We start from the raw sequence: 26,973 nt of genomic DNA on the forward strand, positions 1-26,973 counted from the left end.
CCACCCCAGCCCAGCATGGACAGGAGCCAGGCTCTTGCCTTTGGCAACCTGATGCTTGCCTGCATCAGCCCTGGCTTCTGAGCCCACTCCTCAGGGGAGCCAGGGTTCATGGTGACCGTCTCCCTGCTGGCTGCCATGCCTCCTAGCAGCGCCCCACCCGTGAGGGCCAGAGGAACCACTGCAGGGGGCAGAGATGGCTCTGGCAGCCACAGGTCTGAGGTTGGGTTGGACCAGGCAGGGTCCCCCAATCCCTGCTCTTTCACCAAGACTTCTGCCTCTGCTTGAGCAGGAAGCAGACCTGAATGAGGGCCTCTCCACACCCACGGATGTGGGTGGGGAGCCTACCCCTCTTCCCACCCGAACTGACATGAGCCTCACACATAAAAGGCACAGACACTGATTGGATGCAAAATGATGGAGTGATAAAATGCAGAGGGTTGGGGGCGTGGCCTGGAGTCACAGTGCCTGGGTTAGAATCCCAGCTCTGCAACTTCCTAGTTGTCACCCTGAGCGAGTAACTCAACATTTCTATGCCTCAGTTTCTTCATCCATACAGTGGGATACCTACTTACTGTGCTAGTCCAGGGGTTGGCAGGTATTTTTTTCTGTAAAGGGCCAGAGAATAAATACTTTTGATTTTGGGGGCTGTAGAGTTTCTGTTGCAGCTACTCACCTCTACCAGCTATGGTAGCACAAACACAGCCATAGACAATTAGTGAACGAATGGGCGTGACAGTGTTCCAATAAAAGTTTATTACGGACACTGATATTTGAATTGCATATAATTTTCAGGTCACAAACTGTCCTTCTTTTGATATTTTTAATAATATTAGGGCCTCCCTGGTGGCGCAGTGGTTGAGAGTCCGCCTGCCGATGCAGGGGATACGGGTTCGTGCCCCGGTCTGGGAGGATCCCATATGCCGCGGAGCGGCTGGGCCCGTGAGCCATGGCCTCTGGGCCTGCGCGTCCGGAGCCTGTGCTCCGCAACGGGAGAGGCCACAACAGTGAGAGGCCCGCATACCGCAAAAAGAAAAAAAAAAAAAAAAAAAAAAAAAAAATAATATTAAAAAAAACCCCACCAAAAACCATCCAACTCACTCTTAGGTCACAAGCAAAACTAGGATTTGGCCTGTGTGTTGTCGTTTGCAGTCTCCTATGCTAATCTCTGTGAGTGCTTAGCACGGCAGCCAGAACACTGCCCTTGAGCTGATGTTGAGCACCTACTATGCGCTTAATACACGTTAGCTATTATCTTCCTGGAAGGTGTGAATACGCCAGGAGGCGGCTGTCCCCGTGGCTGGCTTGTTGGTGAGGTGCAGGCCATTGGTGGGGGTACGGGGTCTGCCTTGGAGGGGGAGCAGCTGAGAGGGTTATCAGGAGATAATCCGTTATGGCTCGTGCTACCACTGGACAGCAGTGTCCACCAATGTCCTTTCCCTGGCCCTTCTCTGCTTGGGGAAAGGGCCCAGAGCATTGGCTTAGCTGCCCAGAATATGTCCCACACCCACCCTGGAGTGTGGACCTCCTGTCACACCCCCCAGGCCTCCCTCCAATGCACCCTTCCCCTCCACACACTCCGAGCACTTTGGGCCAGCTCCTGCCTCAGGGCACAGAGCAGACCTCGCCCCAATGTCAGTGACTAAGCAGTTTATTCACAAACGGCTCCAGCTCCAGGCCTGAAGCCTCCTCCTTCCTATCTTTGGCACCAGGCAGTGATTGTCAGGCCTCAACACCTAAGGTCACATCCTTGGGTCCCAGCCCAGGCTGGGGGAGTGGCTGAAACCCACAGCTCGGGGCTTTGGAGGAGTCTTTGTCTCTGAAGATCTGGCGAAGAACTCTGTCAGGCTTCACTCCTGGCCTTTGTCCAGGCCGGCCGTGTTTCCTCGGCCCCATCTGTCTCGGTAGCAGATATCCTAAGGGTTTGGGCTGCAGGAACTATCTCATCCTGGGCGGCTGCTAGCATTGCTGGGTGGGGTCCAACAGTCCCCTGCGCATGCCCAGGCCCCACCTTGTTCAAAGTAGACTTATAGTCAATGTCTCTGAGAAGCCCAGAGCGGGTGCAGGAGACAGGGTCTAAGTTCTCAGACCATGGCTGGTGGTCCTGGCTCGGTCTCTCTTCCCCAGCCTGCCTCAGGACTCAGCTGGCACCTCAGTGCCTGTGAGCTGTCTGGAGAAGGCCCTCTCCAAGCGCAAGGTGTTGTATCTGGGGGGCGGCGTGCCCGGCACCTGGGCTGCTGGGGCTGGAGGTAGGCACAAGGCAGAGGTGAAAGTGGGCAGGTCATCGTCTATATGGAGGCCCAGGTTGTCCTGACCCTGAGGGCTGGGGGGAGCCTCGGGGTGGGGGGACGCCTGCCTCCGGGCCCACCACTCCTTGGCTTTGTGCCACTGGTGGCGTGCGACGATGGACAGGGAGTCGATGAAGAAGACCTCAATGATCTCAATGACGCAGACGATGGAGCAGCTCAGCCACAGGCCCAGCTGGCCACCGATGTTGGACAGAAGCATCTCGATCTGCAAGGGAGGCCAAGCCAGACTATCAGGAGGGACCCCCACCAAGTTGGCTTCATGCAAAGACCCCAATTCCCAAGGGAGTCACTGGCTAGCCCTGGCCCCGAACAGGTTTGGGGGAAAATGGGGGCAGCCTTCCTGTCCCCTCTTACTCTGCCTTATCTGAGGCTTGGTTGGCCTTTGGTGGCCCTACGAGCTCAGGCTGGATCCCCACAATCTGACTCTGCTCCCCAAGGCCAGGCAGATGCGTACACTCGCAGACCCGGGACAGGTCCCAGAAGGAAGCCACTCACGCTGTTGGCAGGGCTCTCCACGATGGATCTCTGGTTCAGGTCTTTGTAGAATATCAAGAGTTTGGCCAAGTCTGTTCTGTAAAGATTCCAATAGGCAGGGCCAAGGTGAGTTGGAGGCCTTTGCACTCTACCAGATGGACAGCCTCTCAGCATGGCTCTCTCTCTCCTGCCCAGCCCCCAGCACAGACCAGGCTCTGAGCTCCACAGGGTCTTAGAACCTGGTTTATGGGTTTCCTTCTGCACCACAGAGAACACCTCTGGCCTGGGGCTGGTTCATTCATTCACTCAAAAACCATTTCCCCACCTGTAGACTAAGTTCCCTCAGCTGCATTCCCACAGAACAGTGTTCTTCATTAAACCTTGACATTGTAGTTGTTTGATTGCAGTCTAAAACATGTACGGGAGACAGGCAAGTGATGTAACTGAGCGAGGCAGGCTGGGTATAAGGTCATAATTATAACAACCATAATAACAGCTAGCATTTACTGACCACTTCCTGCGTTGCCAAGCACTGGAAGAACTTTATGTGTTCCAAGAACCTTATGTGAGTCAACTTATTTAATTCTCACAACAACCCTATGAGGCAGGTATGTTTTAATCATACCCATTTTACTGATATGGCAACTGAGACACAGATCGGATAAGTAACTTGCCTAAGACTACACAGCTCATGATTGGCAGAGCTGGTATTCAAACCTAGAAGGATCTGGCCCAGGGCTGGGCACTGTGGAGACAGTAGTGGCCCAGAGAGATGTAGGTTCACACGGCAATCCCCCCACCCTCTCCCATCTTTGTCTCCACCTGCTGAGGTCCCTGAACTCTGCCCTGGCTGATTTTTGCTAAAGGTCCCTTGGAAGTGAATTTCCATGTGGAAAATTCAAGTGGAATTAGAAGCTGCATGGCTCAAAGGAGTATTTTTCCAAGTGGGTCAAGATACATCAGGAAGCCATGAAATAAACTTACTGGGTTATGACCATTACCTTTTACAAAATGAAATAGAAAAGATCAGATTGCATCCACAGAGAGATTCGAAATTTTTATCAACCGATACGGGCACTAATCATTCAGAATTGTGCTGTGACCAATCGGGATGGATGTAAACAATTGGTTTGGTACCCGAGTATGCAACATTTGAGAAGCAGCCCGAATGCTTTGTACATCATAAGGGAGTACTGTTTCATGACAATTTTATTTCAGTTATGTATTCAATGGGACACAATGGAAAAAGTATTTTCATACTGTGGGTCATGGTCAAAAAGTTTGAGAGCCCCAGGCCTCGAGCAGGGCCTGGCTTATGATAAGAACTCAGTAAATATTTGTTGCATAAAGAAATAATGAATGAATGAATGAATGAAAAGGAGATTGGCACTGAGGAATCAAGTGAGCAGGCTGGGATGGGGGCTGGCAGAAGCAGAGGAAGCAGGGCGGAGGTCAACTTACTTGTTGAGTTTTTTCTTTATTTGGCCTTGGTCCCAAGTGAGAACGGACAGCAACCATTTCTGTGGTGGAGAAAGAAGTGGCCTGGGGATGCCTGGAGAGACCAGAGCCAGCCTGTCTGCCCTCCCCTCTCAGCCCCAGCCCCTGACCCAGGCCTCCCCTGTGGATCACCCCTGAGGCCAGAGGACACAATCAGGACATGAGGCTCCAGGCTGAGGGCTCCAGGGGGAAGAGCGGACAGAGAACTCACCTCGGAAACCTCAGATGGCCACTGTGCCAGACTGGTGGTCAGCGTCCACTCCTTAAAGCTACGTGGAGAAGGGCATGGAGTGAGGGTGGGTGGCCTGGCCCAGCCCAGCCCTGCTCATCCCACTGCTTTGGGTCCACTCACCTGCAGGCTTCCTTGCACACTGACTGGCAGCCCAGCTCTCCCCGGACAAAGTCCTTGTGCAGTTCGTAGTAGCAGTACACTGACGGACAGAGTGCAGGGTGGCATGAGCTTTGGGGTCACAGGACCCTTCCTAGGGTTTTCCAGTGGTGCCCCCATAGTCTCCTTTTAATGATTTCACCTTCCACTTTCTACAAACACTAGTTCTCGGGAAACAATTTCTGGCTTGTGATTTTGAGAGACAGAATACTGCCACAGCTAAGAACATGAGTTGGGGTCGGGGGCAGGTTAGCAGCCCTTGCTTTGGGTCTAGCTTTGTTGCTCCCTGGCTGTGTGACCTTGGGCAAGTTGCTTAACCTTTCTGAGCCTCAGTTACCTGTTCTGTCAGAGGATACTATGAATAGTTCCTACCTCCTGGAGTTGACAGAGGTGGTCAAGGTTTTAGCACAAGCTGGGGTGTAGCATTTGATCCTTAATCAGAAAGTAGAATTCAAGCCAGGCTTCACGACAGGAGTGAAACTGGTCGTGTCTCTCTATCAATATCTCCCTCAGGCCAAAGGCCATGGGGCAGGGTCCCAGGAGCGCCTTAGCTATTGCCAGGTCTGGGCTGACCCCGCTCCTGGGGTGTGTGAGGTGGGGGTGGGTCTCACTCACTCCAGTTGGGGTGCTGCTGGTAGTTGCAGTAGTTGGCTCCCTGAGGTAGAGGCTGGCTGAACTGGGCACACCCACATTTCTCCACCATCTTTGCCTGGAAGCACGAGTGAAGGCAGATCTGAAAGACAAGACCCAGGAATTCCCTTAACCTCCTTGCACGTGGATGCCAGAGACCCCTTCCCTACATCCCTCAGTCGGAGCGGGTCAGCTTTCCACAGCCTTGGCAGACAACATACATGTACCCCTCATGTCACAGCCGATAGGGCCACAGGGACAATGCTAGAAAATTTATTGGGAATGTAAACAGACGTGGAGGCCAGGTTGAGCTAGAGCTGCCGTGGTCATTTTCCATCATGTAAGTGCTGACCCAGATATAAGTGGGAAACTCGGAGCAGGTGCTAAGAAACAGAGAGAAACAAACCCAGCCCCCAACTTTCCGATTCTCAGGTCCAAGCCCTTCAGGCTGGATCCCTGGGGACCATAATATCCATGAAGCTTATAGCATAAAAGCTAACGGTGTGGGCTCGGAAGGCAGGCTGCTTGAGTTCAAATACCAGCTGTGCTACCTCCCAGCTGTGTGACCTCAGGCAAGTTACTTAATCTCTCTGATGCTTTGGTTTCTTCATTTTTGAAATAAGTATAACAAGGCCTACTTCATGAAGTTGTTGTGACTATGAACTGAAAGATGTGAAGTGTTTTTAAATGGTAGCCTCTCACTAGATATTATCCAGAGTATCTTTCCAACGAGCTGACCGCCCCCCCCCCCTTTTTTTTTCTGGTCTTGAAGTCAGTGTGAATGTGTTTCTATTTCCTACAAGCAGACATTGTCTGACTACAGGTCTCTTTTCACTCACTGTCTCCACCACCCCTCAGCTCAGCTCTGGTGGAAGCTAGTGGACTCAGTGCACTCAGGGCGCCTGGTCCTTTCGTTCTGCTGGGATGATTCTCATTGGCTCTCTTAGTGTCCTGGTGGGAGGCAAAGGGCAGACTGCCTGAACAGGAGGCAGGGTAACAGGTGATCTCACTCAAGGGTTGACATAGGTAATACACTAGCGGGTGGTGGAGACCATGGGGAACCAGAGAACATATCTCGTTTGATAAGGCCACTCCACCCACTGTTTATCCTGTAGGAATATGGGTCCAATGTTCCCAGATCTTGTTTTTCAAGAGAAGCTAGAAATCTGGGTTTTCTTGTGAAATTCCCTGACTTTTAAACACCATCCAGAAAAACCAGGTGAGCAGGGTGGAAGGGACCTGGGATCTGCCACTTAGCAGCCCCTGATCCAATCCAAACTCCCCTGGTGACTGCTGAGGAGCACACAACTTGCCCAAAGCCATCAGTGGGTGAAGGGCACCCTTCACCCAGTGCCTCTCCCAGACTGCTTCCTCCTCCTGTCCCTCACTCGCCAAGGCCCATTTAGGAAGTGGATCTCAGCTGTACATTCTGTTCCATGCAAACCTCAATGAATCAATTAAGCTCTGGTTACAGATGGATTGAAGAGGACCGGAACCAGCTGGCATCATTTGCTCTTGAGGTCCTTGGATGAACCCCAGGATTCTAACCACAGTTCCCAGTCCCAGACACACCCCAGCCTATATATAACTTTGTTCCCTGGGTCCAGGCCACAACCCGGGGCTGGGTGCTGCCTCCAGTCTGTACCCGGAGGGAATACGTAGCATTGTAGATGTTCGTGATCAGCACGTCACTCCAGTCCTCCGTGCACCGGCTGTAGGGATCACTCAGCTTGAAGGACTCCGTCTGTAATCACAACAGCACACATTCAGTCCTGATCTCCCCCAGGACCCAGACAAGGGGCATTTCTAGCAGCTTCGAGGAGCTGAGCAGCTACCCAGTCATTCATTTAACAAATATTTATTGAGCACCTACTAGGAGCTTGATGCTATTCTAGGCATTATGGAATCCACAGTGATTAAAACAGACAAGTTCCATGTACTTGTGGAGCTCACATTCTAGTGGGGTAGACAGATGGTCAAAAAGCAAATAAATCATTTTGGATCTTTTTTGATAGTGATCAATGAAACTGGGTAGAGAGACTAGAGGGGTTGGGAGGAGGGGGCAGTCTTTCCAAAAGTGATTAGGGAAGACGTCTCTGAGAAAAAGACATGTTGGCTCGACATGGAATGGCAACAAAGAGCTGGACTTGCCAAGAAAGGTAGGAAGAGGATTAGGCAAAGAAAGCGGCAAGGCTGGAGGCGGGAGAGGGCCAGGGTGGCCGGAACGTGCTAAAAGGGAGAGCCGTCGCTGGAGGCGAGGTCAGAGAGGGATGCCAAGGCCAAATCATGGCGGCCTCCTATGCTGTGCTGAGAAATTTGGGTTTGGATTTGGTTTTCAGAATGTAGTGAGCCACTGGAGAACCCACGGGGAGGGGCTGGAGGGATTAGAAAGATAAGCAATGACTGTGCTGCACAGGGTCCTTGTCTCAGTGAAGGACTCATTTCCTACCCTCTTGTCTTCTGGTCCCAGAAGTTGACTTGAAAAAATGGACTTTCTTAGAGAGGACCAAAGAATACCCAGCAGAGCAGAATGATACCCTGATCAGAGGAGGTAAGAGCATGGTAACTCACTGTTCGAAAGCCTTATTAAATTATATTTTATTATGGCTTACTACGTTTGGTTCTAGCTTAATATTTGTCACTGCAAAGGAACAATCCAGACAAGCCAATTAAGAAAAAAAAAAAAAAAGGGTAATGTCTCCCAAGGGGGAATAACAACTGAATATACTGTGACCATATCATAGCTAGGATTTGGTGTGTGTGTGTGTGTGTACAAAGAGTTTTGTTTTGTCTTTTATGAAATGGGGTGGGTAAAGGGCAAATGGATGGCAGATTTATGGGAGGGAAGAAAATTCTTTTTCCTTTGAAGAGTGGATGCACAGAGAGAAAGGTGATTGGGTGGGGGGAAGGAATCAAGAAGTTTGGCACAGGTAGAAACTACAGACATCTCAAGTGGCTATAATCTCTTTCTGTTTGTATTATAATTCATCTGTTGACCCATTAGTCTCCTTCAATTAATTGCAAATTAATTTGCCCTCCGGGGCAAAAGACAGTGCTCATTTTAAAACGTTTAAACAGAAGAAGCAGAGAGGAAAGTAGCCGTCTGGTTTCCTCTCTTCCCCCGGGTACCCACTCCAACAGGTCAGATCTTGATCCTGAGATCCAGACACACATCACACGTTCCCTTTGCCCTGCAATGTCCTCTTCTCACTAATAATAAAGAGTGAGTGTCTTTCCACGTCAGTACAGAATAAACAGACTTACTTCATTCCTCTACTAGCTGGGTAGCAAACTGATTTAGAGCCTCTAGTGCATGCCAGGGCTGGGCTGGGATCTGGGCACGAAGATGCCAAGCAATGGCTTCCCTCGAGGGCACCTCCATTCAATGCTACCCTCTAAGCTTCTCCAAGCAGCAGTCTCCCTGATCGGATGTCCCTTGGAGCCCCCAGGCCCAGGATGTCCACAGAGCCTAGAGCGTCAGCTACTAGGTACAGGGCTCTACCTGCCTGTGGGGAGAGTTCAACAGCCTGGCATCTAGGGGAGAAGGTCCGTCCACACAGGTAAGCCCTGTGCAGCTGGCAAAGGTGGCTGAGGCTCCTTCTACTTTGAGAACCAGGCCATGGACCACTTCCAGAAAACCGATGTGAGAAGTCATATTGTGATTTTTATGCTTTTTGAGTACTCGATGGCCCTTTACTTTGCAACGATGCTTATCAAACTCAGAGTTCCTGGGTTATTCAGGTTACTTTCTGAAACACCTGGGGCTGGGGCAGATGGGGCCAACGGCCTTTTGAGAGGGGAAGAGAGGTCTTTAGCTTCTCAAAGCCACAGCTAGATGAACTTGGACAGAGCCCTGGCTTGCTCTCACTCTCTCTCCCCCGCCGCCTTTCACTCCCCCACTTCACTGTCAGTTTACCAGAAATGCTGATCTGGGCAGCGTGGGGAAACATTTTGGCTTCTGTCCTGACCCCTAGGGACCCCAAAATGAGAATGGGTATATATGTATGTGTGTGTGAGAGTGTGTGCAAGTTTAGATGGATAGATGGATAGGTAGATAGATAGATAGATATGTGTGTAGCATGCACAGGTATGTGTAGGTGTGATTAGGCGTCTGTGTGCACATGTGTTGTATGTGGGTGTATGGGGGAGCAGGAATCATTTATCAAAATGAGGTCCTATCTGCTTCCTTCTGAGAATCCTGGGCGGGGGTTGGGGGGCAGCTGCACAGAGTCCTTAGCTCACCTCTTTAAAAGTATGAACTGTGCCAGGGAAAAGCCCAGGTGGCAGCAGGAGGCTCTAGGTGGAATTATGGGTGTTTTAACTCACTTTTCTTTTGTTCTGTTTGTAAATTGTAATAAATTATAAAAGTTATTTGTAATGTTATAAAATAATTTATAGATATAAATAATTGTAAAAGTTATTTTTACGTTTCTAATCAATGGAGGAAAAAAGAATTATGCAACATATGAAGTTAGGACTACTTGTTAAGAATTTGGAGGAATTCTGCATTTCACATTCTGCAGAAATAAAATTCTAGTGGGTTAAACTATTAAATGAAATAATAAAATAACCGGAAGGAAAATCAGCTCAGTATCTGATCTCAAGGAGGGAAAATCCTCAATAAACATAGTGACTAAAGAAGAAAACAAAGGTTTTGACTATGTAAACATCTGATGTTTTTGCATGTGAAAGAGTAGCATAATGAAAACTAAAATAAAAGCACACACTGGGAAAGATATTTGCAACACATATGGCAAATAATTAGTACTTTCTATATACTATATGGAACAGATCAATATCTTACTCAATATCTCACTCAGAAGGGTGTCATGAGGACAAGAAAAATCTTCCCTACCCCCTCTTTTTGGTTCAAATATTTTCCTTTCCCTTCACATTTCTTTTCTTAAAAAAATGTACAGTAATAGCCAATATTTTTGGAGCACCCAATACATGCCAAGCACTGTTTTCAATTTTCACATGAACCAACTCATTGAATTCTCACCAGACTATGAAGTAACATTATTATCATCCCCATTTTACAGATGAGGTAACTGAGACACAGAGATCACACAATCAAAATGCAAAGCTGGGGTTTGGACCACAGTTGTCTGGCTTCAAAGTCTGAAACCTTAATCCCTGTTATACATATGCTTATGAAGAGAAGTGTGTGTGCATGCTTTAAGATAAAAATTTCCCTGGTGGTGCAGTGGTTAAGAATCCTCCTGCCAATGCAGGGGACCCGGGTTCGAACCCTGGTCCAGGAAGATCCCACATGCCGCAGAGCAACTAAGCCCGTGCACCACAACTACTGAGCCTGCGCTCTAGGGCCTGCGAGTCACAACTGCTGAGCCCGCGTGCCACAACTACTGAAGCCCACGCACCTAGAGCCCATGCTCTGCAACAAGAGAAGCCACTGCTGTGAGAGGCCCGTGCACCTCAACGAAGAGTAGCCCCTGCTCGCCGCAACTAGAGAGAGCCGCGCTCAGCAACGAAGACCCAATGCAGCCAAAAATAAATAAATAAATCTTTAAAAAAAAAATGTACAGTAAGATTTGCAATGACAGTGAAGTCTCGCCCCTCTCCGGGGCCTGGCTCCACACTCCCCTGGGTGAATTTGCCCTTGCCCACTTCCTCATCTCTCATTCATCATCCAACCTATTGTACTTTGGTCTCTGTTCCACTCCTTCCACTGAAAACTGCTCTGGCAGAGAACCAGTGACCTCTTGGTCGCCCAACCCAACAGCTTTTGCCCTTTACCTTGCTTGACCTCTCAACTGCTTTTGGCACCCTAGCTAATACCTTCTTGGAAACCCTCTTCGTTTCTCTGACACCAACCCTTTCCAGCTTCTGCTGCTACTTTGGTCCCTCTATTTCTCCATTTTCTTTCTGCTCAGCCCTTAAACATTTGCATCCTGTCTCAGGTCTTGGGTGATGGCATTTCTTTCCAAGTCTAGAATTATGCTAGAGGTAACCCTCCCCTCAACCCCGCCATGGCCCCCGGATTTTTCTCCTGAGCTCCAGGTTCACAGCGTCTATGGGCAGAACGTTTTCACCTTGATTTCCCAAAGGCACAACAACTTGGGTATGTCCCAAACTGAAGTGGTTATCTTCTCCCCCAAACCTACCCTTCTTGTATTCCCTAATTTAGAACCGGGCACTTCCATCCACCCCACTACCCAAGCCAGAACCTAACTATCAATCTAAATCCCCCAGGCCTTTCCTCAGTGACCTCAGTTGTCAAACCCTGTTGCTTGTAATATCTCTCACATCCATTCACTTTTGCTCATCCCCACAGCCACTGCCTCAGCTAGGGCCTCATCATTTCTTTCTAGTGTTACTGTAAATACTGCGCTGTCTCCAGTATCTTGATTGCACTTCAGCCAAAGTGGTTTTTCAGAATGACTCACTACATGGCTTCAAATCCTTTCTGCGACCCCTTTGTAATTGCTATGCCCTTTGTCTGGACTAGCCTTTCCTGATACTATTTGCCTGATGATTGTCCTTTAAGAATCCATCACCTAGAAAGCCTTCACCAAAAGCTTCTGTCCTGGCTCCCAACCATCCATCCATCTATCCAACAATATTTACTGAGGATCTACTACGTTCTAAGAACTGAGCCTGGGAGCAAGATAGAGAAGGTCCCTGTTCTCACAGAGCTTGGACCTGCGTTGCAAATGTATGTTATCTTCTCTTAAAGGTGAATCTTTGAAGGTAGGTGCTCTGTTGTATCCATCTCTGAATATCCAGTGCTTTGGACACACATGCCTCCGTGAATGAAGGAAGATTAGTTAACCAACTGCCTAACAAACTGAGTCTACCAGTTTAACATGCCTATCGAAAGTAGATAAATAACTAAATAAAAAATAAATAAGAAAGGAAGGAAGTCTAGTTTGTTCGGACTTATTCTAGTGACTCTCTGGTGACTTCTCAGTAATCCCTAGTTTTTTTGTTTTGTTTTGTTTTAAATGCTCATAAATCAGAACTAGAGCTTCCTGGCCCTGCTCTGTGGCTTTGATTTTGTATATCTCAAATTAAGTGTAGCAGAAAACCGACCCATGTCTTTGTTTACCATCATCGCTAAAGAGAGCATTTGCTTAACAGTGTGATGAATATTTTTCTAAGCTCAGGGAAGAAAACCAGAGGCCAATTCCTTAGTTCTTGTACTTTCCCAAGCTCTAAGTGTGCAGACACTGTGAGAGGCAGAAGGTAAGAATGTGCTGCAAAGCCCAGGTGCTTCTTCATGGTATAAAACTGCCTGAGAAACGTTGGATCAAAATGTTCACTATTCTGATCTGGGAGTTTTGTAATCTGCCAGTGAACAGAGGCATCAGAGACCTGGCTCCTTAAGTAGTAAGCTAAAGGGACTTCCCTGGTGGTCCAGTGGTTGTCTCCATGCTCCCAATTCAGGGGGCATGGGTTTGGTCCCTGTTTGGGGAACTAAGATCCCGCACGCCACACGGTGCGGCCAAAAAAAAAAAAAAGGTAGTAACTTAAAGTCTTTTCAAATCACAGTTCGAGCAGGTTGGGGCTCAAGATTTTTCCTTGGGCAATCAGCATTCACACAGCCCAAGTTGGTACACAATACTTCTCATGTTGGAACAAATTTCCCACATTGAACAAAGCCACTAAATGACACGGCTTCACAGATGTGCCATCCTGATGTTTTCTCTTGTCCAGGGTTGTCCTTTGATGGGACATGGTGAGGCACTGAAGCCACAGATGCCAGTTTATCTTCTCTGCTGTCTCAACTTAAATAGCACTTCCTCAGGAAAGCACCCCTTGAACTCCCCTCTTCTCCCTATTAAAAAGCCCTAAATCAGGCATCTCTGTGATATGCTCTCATGCATCCTGTATTTCTCCTTCTTAGCACCTATGATGATTAGAGTTAATCACCTGTGCAATTTTTTGTTATTGATTCTCTCTGCTAGACCCTCAGTTCTAAAAGGACAGCGACAGTCCTGGGGCACTGGTGTAGCCCCAGCATCTAGCACACAGGATGTGCTCAGAAAATGCTTGTTGAATGAATAGATGATGGAGGAATATACAAGCCCCAATGCCCACTATATCACTTTATAACTCACTCTGAAGCCATCATCTATGGCTGTGCTAAAGCGTTGGTGTCATCCTAGCTTTACTTTCTCCTAGGAAGACACACTTTTCTTCTTTCATTCTGAACTACTCAGGTTTCTAAAGCTGAGGTTCCTGAGTCTGTGGCCTCTTGAAATGACCACTGGAGTTTGGTAAAAATACAGATCCTTGGGCTCATCTCTCAGAGACATTGATTCAGTAGATCTGAATCTACTGATCAACAAGTTTGGAAACGACTGCTCTGGAGGAAAAATTTGTGAGAGATGAAGGCTAATATGTTTAATTTGGGACACTGAGGTTGGATATAAACAAAGGCATGAACAAAAGAGTCCACAAGGAAATTTTTTTCCTCCATAAATAGGTGAAAAAATGCCACTAAGAATGACTGTCAAAAATTATAATAGATACCATTTTTTTCTTGACAGATTAGCAAAGATTAAAAATTGGTTAATACCCGTGTGGGTACAACGTTATTGGAGGACAATTTGGCTAATATGCATACTGATTGATATACTTCTAGGAAGCAGTCGATGACTACACATCACATTGCACCATTGCTTTTAGTTGTACCTGGAAACAATCTCAAGTCTATCAACAGGGAATTGCTTCAATAACTTATCCACACAATGGACTATTATGGGTCTTTAAGAAGAATGAGGCAGACTCTATATGTGTATTCATATGGAACTATTTCCAAGCCATAGTATCAAGTGAAAAATGGGGCAGAACAGTATTTTGTATTTGCATAAAAGGAGAAATTGAAACATAGAAGCAGCAGCAATCGTCTCTGTGCAGAGGAAGGAGGGAACCAGAGGTCAGGGATAGAAGGGAAATACATCTGCATGGTAGGCTCCTTGTATTGTTTGGGATTTTTACTTTGTGCATATACTCCCCTTAAATAAGTACTTAATAGTTATTCTATTAGATAGAGCAAGAGACAGAGACAGAGAGTGAGAGAGTGAGACAGAGTGAGACAGAGACTGGCATAAAAAGACCCCAGGCCTGCAAACAAGAGACTGTACAAGCGTGGCCAGGGGCGTCTGAGCACACTCCTCGCCTTGCCCTTCTGCTTCCATTGGGCATGACTGACTCAGGGATTAGAGTCTGCAGCCCAGATGTGCTTTCGTTGACAGGTATGAGTGTTCTCAGCACCTAGTGAGGTCAGAAAAGGTCAAAGACTTGAGGGGAGAGGCTCTCGGTAAATGAGGTGAAACTGATGGAAGTAGGATGGTCCAAATAGACCTTTGATGGCCCAATGACTTTCCAATAGTGGTTTACATGCCCCAGTGGCCTCTAGGTGTCCCAGAAAGGTGTTAATCTGCTCTATGTATATTAGTGACAAATACATAGTTAGTGCCTGACCAGCACAGGTTCCATAAATGCTGACATTTGTCTCTGGAACAAGGAAGGTTCCTTAAATTCTTATCCAAAATGGCATCCTGTCCTTGTTCATCCATACAAAACATACAAAGACAGCCTTTAGTATAACTACTAGAATGACCACTGGGGTAACCACTGGAAAATATTAGACCATGCTTCCTTTTGAAACCAACACTCTTTTCCATAAGCTGCCCCTCACTGGTTGTTATCCTTCAACAAAATCTGTCCTCCTCATGAAGCCGACGGGATTCAGAATATTCTCTTACCAGGTGCATCCCTATGGAGGTGGCCATGGCCGTCTCAATCTCTGTTCCCACATCCTCGATGAAGGGGTACTCATCCTGCCGATGGACAATCACCTTAGCCCCAGTGGAGGACACCAGGAAGGGGTTGTACTCCTCTTCGTCTATGTACAAGATGACCTGCAGCCCTGGGAGGATAAGGCAGCCTGCTGTGGTCAAAAGCCAGGAGAACATTCCCTGGTCGTAGCCTACCTCTCCCACTGCTCTGGGAGTCTCAAAACCAAGACCCAGGCATTCCCCACAAGTGAAAGGTAGACAAGGCTGAGACTGGAAACTCCAGCCTGACTTGTTCACTGCTCTGTCGCCAGGGCTTAGCACAAAATAGGGCTCAGAAACAGTGTCACTACTGCAGATTTGCTAAGTATAAGCAAAACTACTACCCTGCCTAAGACACGAATCTCCATGTGGTTCTTTGAGATGGGGAGTTCTGCTGGGCACCCAAAGGGACACACAGAGCTGTGGCTGCTTAAACCCTCGGGGAGAGACACCAGTGGTGAATCCGATCACTGGCCTAACTCCTCTCCCTGCTCCCACTCTTTCTTTTTTTTCTTGCGCCTGCAGTCTAATCTGAGCCCAGCAGCCAGAGGGACCTTTTAAAATCAGGAATCAGATCAGGTCACTCCCTTGCCTGAAACTCTTTAGTGGCATTTCATTGCATACATGGGGATGCCATAGCATAAAGTCCAGAAACCTGACTGTGGTTCTCAGGCAGATGATGATGCCTCCCTCCTCATTCCACTCTCCCCTTCCATCAAGAAGCTCCAAGCACGCTGGTCTTCTTTCTGTTTCTGGAGCTACCAAATCCATTTCCTTCTTGGGGTCCTTGGACTTGCTAGTGCCCAAAATGCTCTTCCATGGACCTTAATGCGTATTTTCCATCTTTAAATAACCCTCCTCCCAGAGGCCTTTCTGGACCTCCTTATCTGAAATAAACCCCCCATCTCAGCCCCAGCCACTCTCTCTACCCTTGCACGTTTTCCTCATAGCGCTCACTAGGATTGATAACCAGATAATATCTATGTGCTTGTTCACTCATTTATCTGTCTCTCTGCAACAAAATGCAAGCTCCCTGAAAGCAGAGATGGCATCTGTCTTATTCACCACTGTGTCCCTAAGACTTGGAAGAGGGCCTGGCATACAGAAGACACTCAATAAACATTTGGTAAACAAATGAGAGTAGGGCCTATATGAGTTGAAAGAAGAGAACTTTGAGAGTTATTCTGACTTCTTCTATTTGTAAGTAAAGGAAACAAAGCCCAGAGTGGGGAAGCGATTTGCTCAAGGTCACACAGCCCACATGCAGCAGAGCCAGGATTGTGCAACAGTTCCCAGACTACTTCTTCCCACTGATGTGTGTGCCCTGAATTATGATTTCTTGCAGATTTGGTAAGAACACAGAGAATACAGTAACAAAGATGAGGAGTCCAAGTGGGTTTTCCTCCATGACAGGAAACCAGTCCAGTCTGTTGAGTTCCTGCCTTCTCTACAAAAGTCACAGTAGTAGAGTAGTAGTAAAACTAATACTGGAGGTAGTAATTATTGGTGGTGATAGTAGTAGCAGCAGCAATGGTAGTAATGGTAGTAATAGTAGTAATGACAACCACATCTAGCATTTATTGTGTGTATAGTATGTGTTATGGACTGAATTTTGTGTCTGTCCGCAGGTTGCCCCCTCCACCCTATTCATATGTTGAAGTCTTAATCCCCAATGTGATTGTATTTGGAGATTCAGACTTTAGGCAGGTAATTAAGGTTAAATGAGGTCATAAGGGTGGGCCCTAATCCCATAGGATTAGTGTTCTCATAAGAAGAGGAAGAGACAACAAAGCTCTCTCTCTCCACAGAAGACAGGCCATGTGTGGACACAGAGAGAAGGTGGCCAACTGCAAGCCAGCAAGAGACTCCTCAACAGAAACGGAATTTGCCAGCAACTTGATCATGGATTTCCAATCTCCAGAACTGTGAGAAAATAAATTTCTGTTGTTTAAGTCACCCATCTGTAATATTTTGCTATGGCAGCCCAACCAAACTAATACAGTGTGTATCAGGTCTTATTCTAAGTGCTTTTTATATTTTGTCTTCTCAATTACCTTGTATCATCGATACTATTATTATTCCCTCATTATAGATGAAGGGGTGTAACTTGCACAGGGTCACACAGTGAGTGGCAGAGCTGGGTTTTGGCTCCAGAATCTGTCATCTTAACCAAGATAAAGGTGTGTTTCCTTCCCTAATCTCCTGTTCAGCATGTCTGGATTTAAGTCCATCTAGAAGCTGCCTGCCCAGCATTACTCACTCCAGTTATAAGCTTAAACCCGAGTGGTTTCCCTGGGAGAAGAAACCCCAGGGTTGTCCCTGTTGCTCTCTCAAAAGCAAAGAGGAGATGTCAAAAAGGAAAACAGACTCTGATGAAGAAGGAAAGAACTGATATGGATGTTGATGGAAACACTGCAAGAAGAAAAGTTGTGCCCCAAGTTTCTGGCCAGGTGGGGAAAGCCTGCATCTCTGGAAGGCCTAAAGCATCCCCAATTGTCCTGCTGCCAGCATGCTTGCCATTAGAGCACCCCAGGATCTCCTTGGTGCAGATTTCCTTACCATAGTCACTGCCTCCCATGGAGGTGCTGAGCATAGTCTCATTTTGTCCATTGTTGAATGTGTAGCAATTCCCATACATTGGATGGTGGAAACGTGTGAAGTTCCTATTTGGGGGAGAATACAGGTCAGAAAAGGGCCATGCTGGGAACTCCCTTCATGCACCTGAGCTGAAGTCCAAATGGGCAGTGCTAATGGGCCAGCTCTCTTTTGTGGACAATGGATGATAGGCATGACTTACTTCCCCCATCTTTCCTCTGATAGATGATGAACAAGGCCCCTTGTCCAATTGACACATGTTGATGTAGAACCGCTCTCTGCTTTCTGTTCTCCCTCTTAATCTTCTCACCTCCATCTCCATCCTGACTTGGCATTCTTTGTGCCAATATATCTGCCCCCCATTTCCTCTACTCTTGAATTTCTCAGCCAACACTTGACTTTTTTCCATTCCAATTCCTAGCAAATGATCCTCAGAAAAGGAATCACATCATATGTGTCCTTATACTGACTTTAGAACCCAACCTTCAGGGAGACACGATTCCAATCAATCAGTTTTCACAAGGGTCAGTATATCAACTAACATATAGAAAGGCTTAGTATTTCAAAAGAATGAAGAAAGCCCTTTAGATAAGCAGGAACACTTTAGAATGTCCCATGACTGCCCAATCTCTACCAGGAATATGAGTGTTATCTTAAGGGTGGAAAGTTCTGAAAGTTCACACATCTGTACATAGACCTTTCTTCCCTCCGTCTTCTTTCCCTCCCTCCTTCCTCCCTTTCTTCTTTCCTTCCTGTACTAGATCAGTGGTTCTCACTGGTATGTGTGATGGTAGTATACAAGGTTATATGTCCACCATCAACTACTCTGTTTCTGTGAGTAATTTAATGAATTTAAGGATATTTTGACTCTACACCATCTCCACCTTCCTCACTGACTCTACAGCTGAGCTCCTGTATAAGTCATTTTCCAAAACTCAGGGTCAGTGAGGAGAGCACCTATCGCTCCCAAGACCTCTAGTTGAGTTTCAGGTGCATGCAAGGAGCCCAGCACTCAGAGCCGCTGGTCCTTGGAGCTGAGAGAGCAGCCTTCCCCTACTGACCTGGCATCACAGGACTCCCCATCAAAGAAGCAGGTGACCAGCAGCTCCTCAGCAGAGTAGCTCATGTTGATTTTCTTCTCCGGAGACACCCGTGCCATGATGTTCATGTAGTGCAGCTTGTACCACTCCCGGATGGCGTTAACCCCCGAGTTGAAGGTGTAGACTGTACAGCTGGATGTGTCATTTGGACACTGTGAATAGGAGGAGACACCAGGATGAAACTATCAGCCCTACCAGCGGCCTTCAGAAGGACTGTCAGGAACTGAAACTCTAGATCAAACACTCAGGGGAACAGGAGGGATATCTGGGGCAAGAATGGGCTTCTTCTCACTTCTGGGGCCTGGGACACATCATCCTCAAGCCTCAAGGACCAAGAAGGGGCTGAGTAAGGAAGGACACAGAGCCTCACTCTCGTGACTCCCTACCAAGCGAGAAGCAAAATCAGCTTCTTCAGGGTCCCCAGACATCCAGGCTTTGACTGATTATGGCTACTGAGTTCCCACCCAACTCCCACCATTTCTTATTGGGTCAACAGTCCAGAAATCGAGATTCTAGCCCAGACTCTGCTACGACCTCTCTGCAGAATCTTGGGCAAGGCATTACCTATCCATTATTTCACCTACAAAATGTTGACCAAAATACCATCTTTCCCCACCTCACATGGTAGTTGGGAGGACCAGCATTTAAAATACATAATAATGAGAGTTTTATAGGGAAATTGTGGTATATTCCAGATGTTCTCATCACACAGGGCCTGAAAACTCTCCTAAAAGATGGACACCAAAGGATGGATTTTGGTATCAAGGAGAACTTTATCTTATATAAGGACCCAGGAAGATTTCAAAAAGGCTCAGTGATTTAGAGAAAGGGCCATTTTCCCCCAGGATTTGCAACTGGAGCCATGAGGTCTCACAATCAGCAACCAAGACTATAAAGTGGAGGTAGTTCTCATCTTGCAGAGGTGGCTGGGGCACAGAGAGGAGGGTGATGGTTGAGTTTGGCCAGGAAGGCAATGGAATTCATTTTTGGTGAATGGCTGCTTCTTCAGAGTCCCTCAGATGGGACCAAGAAGGAGAGATGAGAAGTCAATCTTTAGCACCCCATGAAGGCAAGTGCTGCTGGGAACACTGTGTTTCTGCTGCTCATTATCTGTTTTCTTCCTTCTGGTATCTGCACTCCAATTTTGCTTTGGTAGAATTTCCTTCCACCCTTTGGATACAGTCAGCTGAGACTGTCCATCAAGATGTCCTACCCTCTGTGAGCCATCAGGTGACCCAAACTTGGCCAATCAGATAGTCCCCAAATGGGATCTGAATCCATCTTTATGGTTGGATTAACAAAACGACTGAAAACAGTTGAAGCTTATTTAATCCAGTAGCAGTATCTGAAATGACTTTTCATCATTTCTTGCCACCGGGATCCCTGGATCTTCCCTAATTTCTGTCCTTTAAGAGGCCTCCATGAGCTACTGGTTACCTTCTAAGACATTTTTATCTTAAGATTGCCTGGATCAGTTTCAGTTGCTTACAGCCGATTCACCCTAACTGAGTGTGTTTCTTCCTGTGGGACTATAGGGCTAATGGCAAAGGAGAAACCTCCCTGGACCCACTATCCCATCCCATTCCCCGAAACCGGGAGGATGTGCATCTTACCAGCTGGAATCCCACCACCTCCTTGGAGTCATGGACATGCATGACGTCTGATGCCTTGTGAATGATTCTGCCCCTGACTTTCCGCTTCCGTCCTGTGCGGAAGTCCCTTGCCTTGCTTGTCTCACCCTTATCGAAGGCCAGCAGTGGGATCAGGTTGAGGAATTTCGACCCTGTGCCCTCCCTGGCCGAACTCCAGGACTCTGCCTCTCGGCGTTTCCGAGATATAATCTCTGAAAAGCCATACAGGGTCTTCAAGGTCCCTCTGGTCTCCTGTTCCAAATCGGCTAGAAGGTCCCGCACGGCACTGTACCTGTCAAGGTGGGAAGGGGGAGTCAGGGATGGGAAACCCCTCTGGCAGAAAGCTGGCACTTCCCCATGCTGCTTTCCATCAATGTGCGTCAGCCTGTGCCCATCACCTCAGAGCCCTTGGCCAAGAAAACCAGGCCTTTTATAATTTGCCCCCTCCAATGTGACCACTGGCTCAAGTAAATGGGGCAGGCTCCCATATGACCCTTGTGTGACTTCCTGTGGTTTCACCTTTGCCACCACTGTCTGCTTGCTCTCAGGGTGTGTTGATGAGTTTGCCCCAACCAGCATTTCTGGAGTGGTGACTGTCAGGTGCCTCCCATAAACCAGCCACAGTGAAGACAAGTAAATAACTGCTAACCAGGAGTCTCCCCAGGGGGCAGGCTCTGTCTCTACCCAGCATACTTGCCCCTGCCCATGGGTTCTCCTCGAATCAATGCTGGGAGGGAAGAGGTATAACTGTTACTTTGAAAGCCCCCAAGAACACAGAAGCGTGATCTGGGAGTTGACTACATGAAGAATAACAACACCATCTTTTAATTTTCACAATACCAAATGGTCCTGGCCTCCCTCTTAACTCTCCCCACTCTCTCTCTCCCTTGCTAGGGGCATAGGCCACACAGCATAGTGACTGAGCGTATAAACTCCAGAGCCAAACTACCTGGGCTCCAGTTCCCCATTCTGGTTCTGGATGTGTGACCCTGGACAAGCCATTTAGCCTTTCTGTGTCTCAGTTTCCCCACCTGTAAAATGGGGTTATTGGCAAGAGTCAATGAGTTTATTCTATCTATCTATCCATCCATCCATCCATGTATCTCTGTGTGTATGTATGTATGTATATACATATATATATATATACACACATATATGCTATTAAATGGTCACTGTTATTAATTTTATTAGTGTAATTATATTTGTTAATATTTCAATCCTCTACTACAACATCAGCTGCACTAGGACAAAGACTGTGTTTGGGTCATTCACTTCCATGCCCTAGAATCTAGCACAGCGAATGACAATTTGTAGATGCTGAGTAAAAGATTATGGAACAATGGATGAAAGGAAGAAAGGAGGGGGGTGGGAAGGAGGGAGGGTGAGGTAAAGGGAGGGAGGGAGGAAGGAAGGAAGGAAGGGAGAAAGAAAGAAAGACAGACTTTGAGGTGGAGGATGAGTTTAGACCTGATTTTGATTTTGAGCTTTGCCATCAACCCATTGATGACTCTGGACAAGTTAGTTCCCTTTGATGGTCTTCCTCCCCTGCTCTTCTCTTCTCCCCACCCTCACACCTGCTCTGACAAATTCTGCCAGATTCTGATGTGCCTCACAGATCAGTTTTCAATAATCCTGAGGATTCCAATGACTCATTTAGAACAGGTCCTGCAGCAGACAATTGGGCAGTACCAAGGGCTGATCCTGCCCAGAGCTCAGTGATCTCAATTAGTGGGGCTGGGTTCGTTCAGATGAGCTGAGATGCTTCTGGAAGTCACCTAGGTGTCACGTCTGAGTCAGCCTCCAGCTCACATTCAGGGGAGAGTGAGGGTGTGAGCTTGGAGAGCTCAGGGGAAATGGCTAAGCTGAACTCTGTGTGTGTGTGTGTGTGTGTGTGTGTGTGTATCTCCAGGGTAGGAGGAATGCTAGTTCATTCCAGGCCCAACCACCAAGCAAAAGTGATTCTTGCAGCCTCCCTCTCTTGCCTTCCTTGAGCTAGCCCATCCTCAGAAGTAGCTGATGGACTGAAACCTTGGTACAGATTTCAAACCTGGGAGAGGGCAGTTTCCCAACACTGGCAATGAATTCAAATTTCTAAAAAGCATGATTGCAGGCTGGAGTGTGTCACCTTTGGGAGGGGCATTGGCACCTGCAGGGGGCGTGACCCCCCTCCCTGTCCCTGCCTCTTACCTGTAAGGATTGATGTTGCAGATGGTGACAGCAGGAAAATCCAGCTTCTGGAAGTGGACTTTGATGGAGACAGAGACGGTGTAGAAGGATGAGATGAGGAGGGCACACTGCCAGAAAATGAGGGCCACGGCTGTCAGCGTGAACAGGATCCAGAGCAGGCGCCGGAGGCGGCCGCGGGACACCACGATGCGGCGACAGCCGTGGGTGTTGGTGTTCAGACAGTACCACCGCATCAACTCCTTGATGGTAGGTGCCTGAGGTCCCCTCACGGGCAGATTCTCCTTGATTTTGGCTTTGATCTTCTCTCCAGCAGCCATGGTGAAGATGGGACTTGGTGGGGCAGACAAGCTGGAGGGGCAGAGAAAAAAAAAAGCAGGTGAGTGGGCACAGACCGGAGGCTGGGCACTGGGAAACACCAGCCCTCATGTCCTCAGAGGCTGGCTTCCTCTTTCCCTCTGGCCTGGACAGTCTGCTTTGAGGCCTTGGCCCTTGCTCCAGGATATTTGCTTTTGGGCCACCACAGGAGGCTGGGCACTGGGAAACACCAGCCCTCATGTCCTCAGAGGCTGCCTTCCTCTTTCCCTCTGGCCTGGACAGTCTGCTTTGAGGCCTTGGCCCTTGCTCCAGGATATTTGCTTTTGGGCCACCACAGCTGCCAGAGAGCTGCCTCCTTCTCTTGTGGCCCCCAGGCCAAGCTGTGTGGAGGCTGGGTGAGGTGTAACCTGTGAAACCACCACACGGTTTGCAGGACCTTCCCCCTGGGCGCTTGGAGCAGGAACCCTCAGGGCAACCCCATCCCAACCAGCCTCCACACCCCTCTTATCAAGCTCCATCATGATTAGAGCATAGAGGGGCCTGATTTTAGTGTCTCCATTAGCTTGCCTTCCTTAGGGCATCATTCCTGCCTTGCCCTGCCTTCTGGTGCCCAGCTCAGCGTCTGGCACAGAGCAAGCACCTTGCAAATCGATTCTAACAGATAAAATCTGCCAAGGGAATTTCCGGGCAGCCACCCTAGACCATGTCCAGTCCCTTCCCAGCCCAGCCATTATCTTCCCAGCCTTTTCTCAGCTGCTTTACTGCAAGTGGAGTGTTTCTGTTTCATTTCTGTTTCACTTCTCTTTACAGTCAAGCCCTTAGTGTTTCTAGAGCACCTGATATAATAATAGCCTACAAATATTGACCACTTAATATTTGCCAGGCACCATGCCATATTTCCTTGATTCTAAGAGAATTTGGAGAATACACTTTGATTTAATAACAACTTTGTCTGGGGAAGAGTGTTGGAAAGCAAATGACGGCGTTTATCAATATACATGCTGCACCTGAATTACAGAAACTTTACAATGTGAAATAATAATCTTTTAAAAAACGAACTAAAATAATATATAGTCTCATTAGCCTCACAAATGCATACAGTCTCTCTCTCCATATATCATATATATAATCAATCTCTCTCCAAATATATATAATCTCTCTATATATTTCAGTTCATGTTTCAACAAAGCCATAAGGTAGGCATACTATTATTACTTCCAGATTACAGGGGAGGAAAATGAGCTCAGAGAGGAGGAGTAGCTTGTGCAAAATTACACAGCTAGTAAGTGGAGGCGCTGGATTGGAATCTTGAGGGGCCTGGTATTGTGCTGGGTGCTGCCCCCTCCCCAAGACAGTTAATTAACAGTCCGTGGGACTAAAGTGGGGGGTGGAAAGAGATGGAATCCTGAGCTATTTAATTTCTAAACTCTGGGTAAGTAGTGTGGCCACTTCCTAACACTAGTATTGGTGAGCACTGGTACTGGGGAGGGGGAATATGGAAACTCTGTTTCCTATGCCTACCGTAGGTGACAGAGGCAAATTAGGATATACTCGAATTTGGAGTAGGATATACAGGGTAGTCCCCATGCCCCCCAGAAGGCCTGGGTCTGGGACAAAGACTATAGTTTGCCCCATCACATTCTTCAGGCAGGATTCTGGCATTGAGGAAATACTTTTTCTCCACCCTGAACCCATGGGATATTATCCAAAATCGGGAGCTGGGGCAAAGGTGGGAGGCTTTCAAGTGAATGATGTTAGTGGGTTTCAGGTTTATGATGGCAAGGATGTAGAGTGGTGTGGGAGGAAGGTGAGACATCCAAAGACAGCCAGACCACTCGAACCCTCCACAGACGTATATGATCTTGCTGTGATCTCTGACCCTCAAAATTATGCAAGAAGCCTCTTGGCAAGAAGAATGTGATTCACTGTGTTTTATCATTTAAAATATTGCCCATCCTCATCTCCTCTCTCACTACAATCCAAAAGCAAAAATTAGCAAGAGTTTGTTTTAAGAAACCTAGATCCAGGTACAATTTCCTGTCAAACAACACTGCAACCCAGGGAGGATTTTCTCCTCTGTGAATGTTCAACAGAAACTGTGATTCTGGAAGCTTCTGTCATCAAACCCTCCATTTTCTCACTGAAGATAACTCTTGGGGTCCCTCTGCCCCGTCAGCCCCTTCCCCAGGACTACGTTGACCCCAGTGGATCAGCCACCAATGTTAGTGAAACCACAGGTGAAAGAAGGGAACCCATCTTGCACAGCATAAAACATACACATGTTCACACAAATAATATTTCAACTTATAAACAAAGCAAGGTTGTAGCTACCTTTAGGTTATACTGCTTGATTAAACATGATGCCCTTGTGGAAGAATTAGTAGCTGACACCCAGCACTCACTCTTCTAAGCACTTTCCAGGTATTAACTCATTTAATTTCCACAAATATCTTCTGAGATAGGCACCATAATTTTCCCCATTATACACATGAAATTGAGACACTGAGAGGTTAAGTAGCTTGCCCAAGGTCACCCTAGAAAGTGGCTGAGTTGGGATTTGAAACCATGTCTTTAACTACAAACTGCTTCTCAAATAATAATAATAATAATAACAGTAACAACAACAGCAACAGCACGAACAACAGAAATAATAGCAGCTATCATGTATTGACCCCTTACTCTACCCCCAGACTTCCTCCTCCTACTCTTTCCACACATTGCCTTATTTAATCCCCATTATTATTATATGAGGCACAGAGGAGAAGACTGAAGTGCAGAGTTTAGGCAACTTGTCCAATGCCACACCGGGAGGAAGGATTAAAAGAATTCTCTGGAGTTCCGGGGTCCCTCATGATTCTCTACTGCACCCCTCTCGCCCATTCCCGACCTCAACTATCCCCTAGACCTCAGTGATGGGACCCAAGCATTGGGCTCTGGGCGCCAGACCCGCGCTCCTCCCGGGGGGCGACTCTGCAGCCCCTGCCCTCCCCGCGCCGAGAGACCGGAGCCACGTCTGCCCCAGGGCAGCCGCGCTGAGGCCGCCGGAGAGAACCCAACCAACCCGCTTCAAGTGTTTGCTACATTCTGCAACCCTAGTCACCACAGAGAAAACATTCCAGAGGGGAAAAGGAACGATCGCGGTCAGGTCCACGCGTCTCACCAAGGCCAGGAAGGGAATGAGCGGGTGCTGGGTGGAGAGACGAGGCGGGGCGCGGCCCCGGACACCCCAGACCCGGTTTCTGAGTAACTCAGAAACGTCTCCCGCCCCAGCTCTGCGTCCCGGGCCACGGCGAAGGCAGACAGCAGAAAGCTGGACCGAATGGACTTGGGAAGGTGTCCCAGCATCCCAGGTACCGGGAGGCAGCCCCGGGCTGATGCCCGCTCCGCCGCCGACCGGGAGGACAGTGTCCGGGAAGCCCAGGGACCCCGAGGCCACTCCGGTGCCTGAAACCCCCGAGCTGGTGCGACCCGACCCGGCTGGGCTCACCTCACTCAGTTCCGAAGGGTCCGCGGCTAGCGTGTGCACGATCCGGGTACGCTCTGCTCTGCTCCTCGTAGAGCGAGAGCATCCCGCAGCCCCAGCGTCCAAGGCTCCTGTTGGTTGGGCCCCGCCTCCTGGAGCCCCGCCCCCTGGAGCCCCGCCCCTCGGACCCCGCCCCCGCCTGGCCAGGTGTATTTCCCCAGCGGCCGAGGACTTGCCGCAACCCACAGCGGGCCACGATTCTGCTGCGCCCCCTGTCATCCTGAGGCCGCACTGCGCCCCAGCCCATCCTGCGCTGTGTTTCTAGGTGGTATCGCGCAGCACCTGCTGCCGCCCTGAGGCCACCCTGCACCCTGCATTCCAGCTGGGTCTGTGCGGCACCTTCCTCAAGCACCTCGCAGCGCCTCCTGCCGCCCTGTTACTGCCCAGCGCCTTCCATTCTGGTCCAGTTGGGCGCCCTCCCGCCCCCACCATCAAAAGAAATCCCAAGCAGCCTCCTGCCCCTGGCTTCCTCCTGACCTGGATGGAGCCTGAGGCTACTTCAGTGCCCACCTGGGCAGCAG

The 26,973-nt window shown here is 48.4% G+C and overlaps 1 protein-coding gene across 2 annotated transcripts; it reads right to left on the bottom strand.

The window, feature by feature from the left end:
* Nucleotides 1–753: 753 nt before the first annotated feature.
* Nucleotides 754–26,482, bottom strand: SCNN1G (sodium channel epithelial 1 subunit gamma). 2 transcript variants are annotated; one of them, XM_081256865.1, is made up of 14 exons: nucleotides 26,417–26,482; nucleotides 22,615–22,962; nucleotides 20,410–20,719; nucleotides 18,758–18,948; nucleotides 17,661–17,764; nucleotides 15,030–15,193; nucleotides 6,941–7,039; nucleotides 5,281–5,398; nucleotides 4,630–4,708; nucleotides 4,489–4,546; nucleotides 4,242–4,300; nucleotides 2,802–2,877; nucleotides 1,075–2,511; nucleotides 754–840 (listed from the first exon to the last, which is right to left on the bottom strand). In XM_081256865.1, the coding sequence occupies exons 2-13, from the start codon at nucleotides 22,929–22,931 to the stop codon at nucleotides 2,131–2,133; spliced, it is 1,956 nt and encodes a 651-aa protein (XP_081112991.1). In that variant the 5' UTR covers nucleotides 22,932–22,962; nucleotides 26,417–26,482; the 3' UTR covers nucleotides 754–840; nucleotides 1,075–2,130. The 2 variants fall into 2 exon arrangements, with proteins under 2 accessions (XP_081112991.1, XP_081112992.1); XM_081256866.1 differs by lacking the exon at nucleotides 26,417–26,482 and having other exon boundaries at nucleotides 22,615–23,063.
* Nucleotides 26,483–26,973: the final 491 nt, after the last annotated feature.

The sequence above is a fragment of the Mesoplodon bidens genome, assembly GCF_964165515.1.
Source record: "Mesoplodon bidens genome assembly, chromosome: 15".
Lineage (NCBI taxonomy): Eukaryota > Metazoa > Chordata > Mammalia > Artiodactyla > Ziphiidae > Mesoplodon > Mesoplodon bidens.

Coding starts and splice junctions, on each gene's coding strand:
- SCNN1G (XM_081256865.1), bottom strand. CDS start 22,931: ATGGCTGCTGGAGAGAAGATCAAAGCCAAAATCAAGGAGAATCTGCCC. Junction 4,709..5,280: donor CCAGCAGCACCCCAACTGGA/GTGAGTGAGACC, acceptor TCTGTCCGTCAG/TGTACTGCTACTACGAACTG. Junction 4,301..4,488: donor GGCCATCTGAGGTTTCCGAG/GTGAGTTCTCTG, acceptor TCTCCACCACAG/AAATGGTTGCTGTCCGTTCT.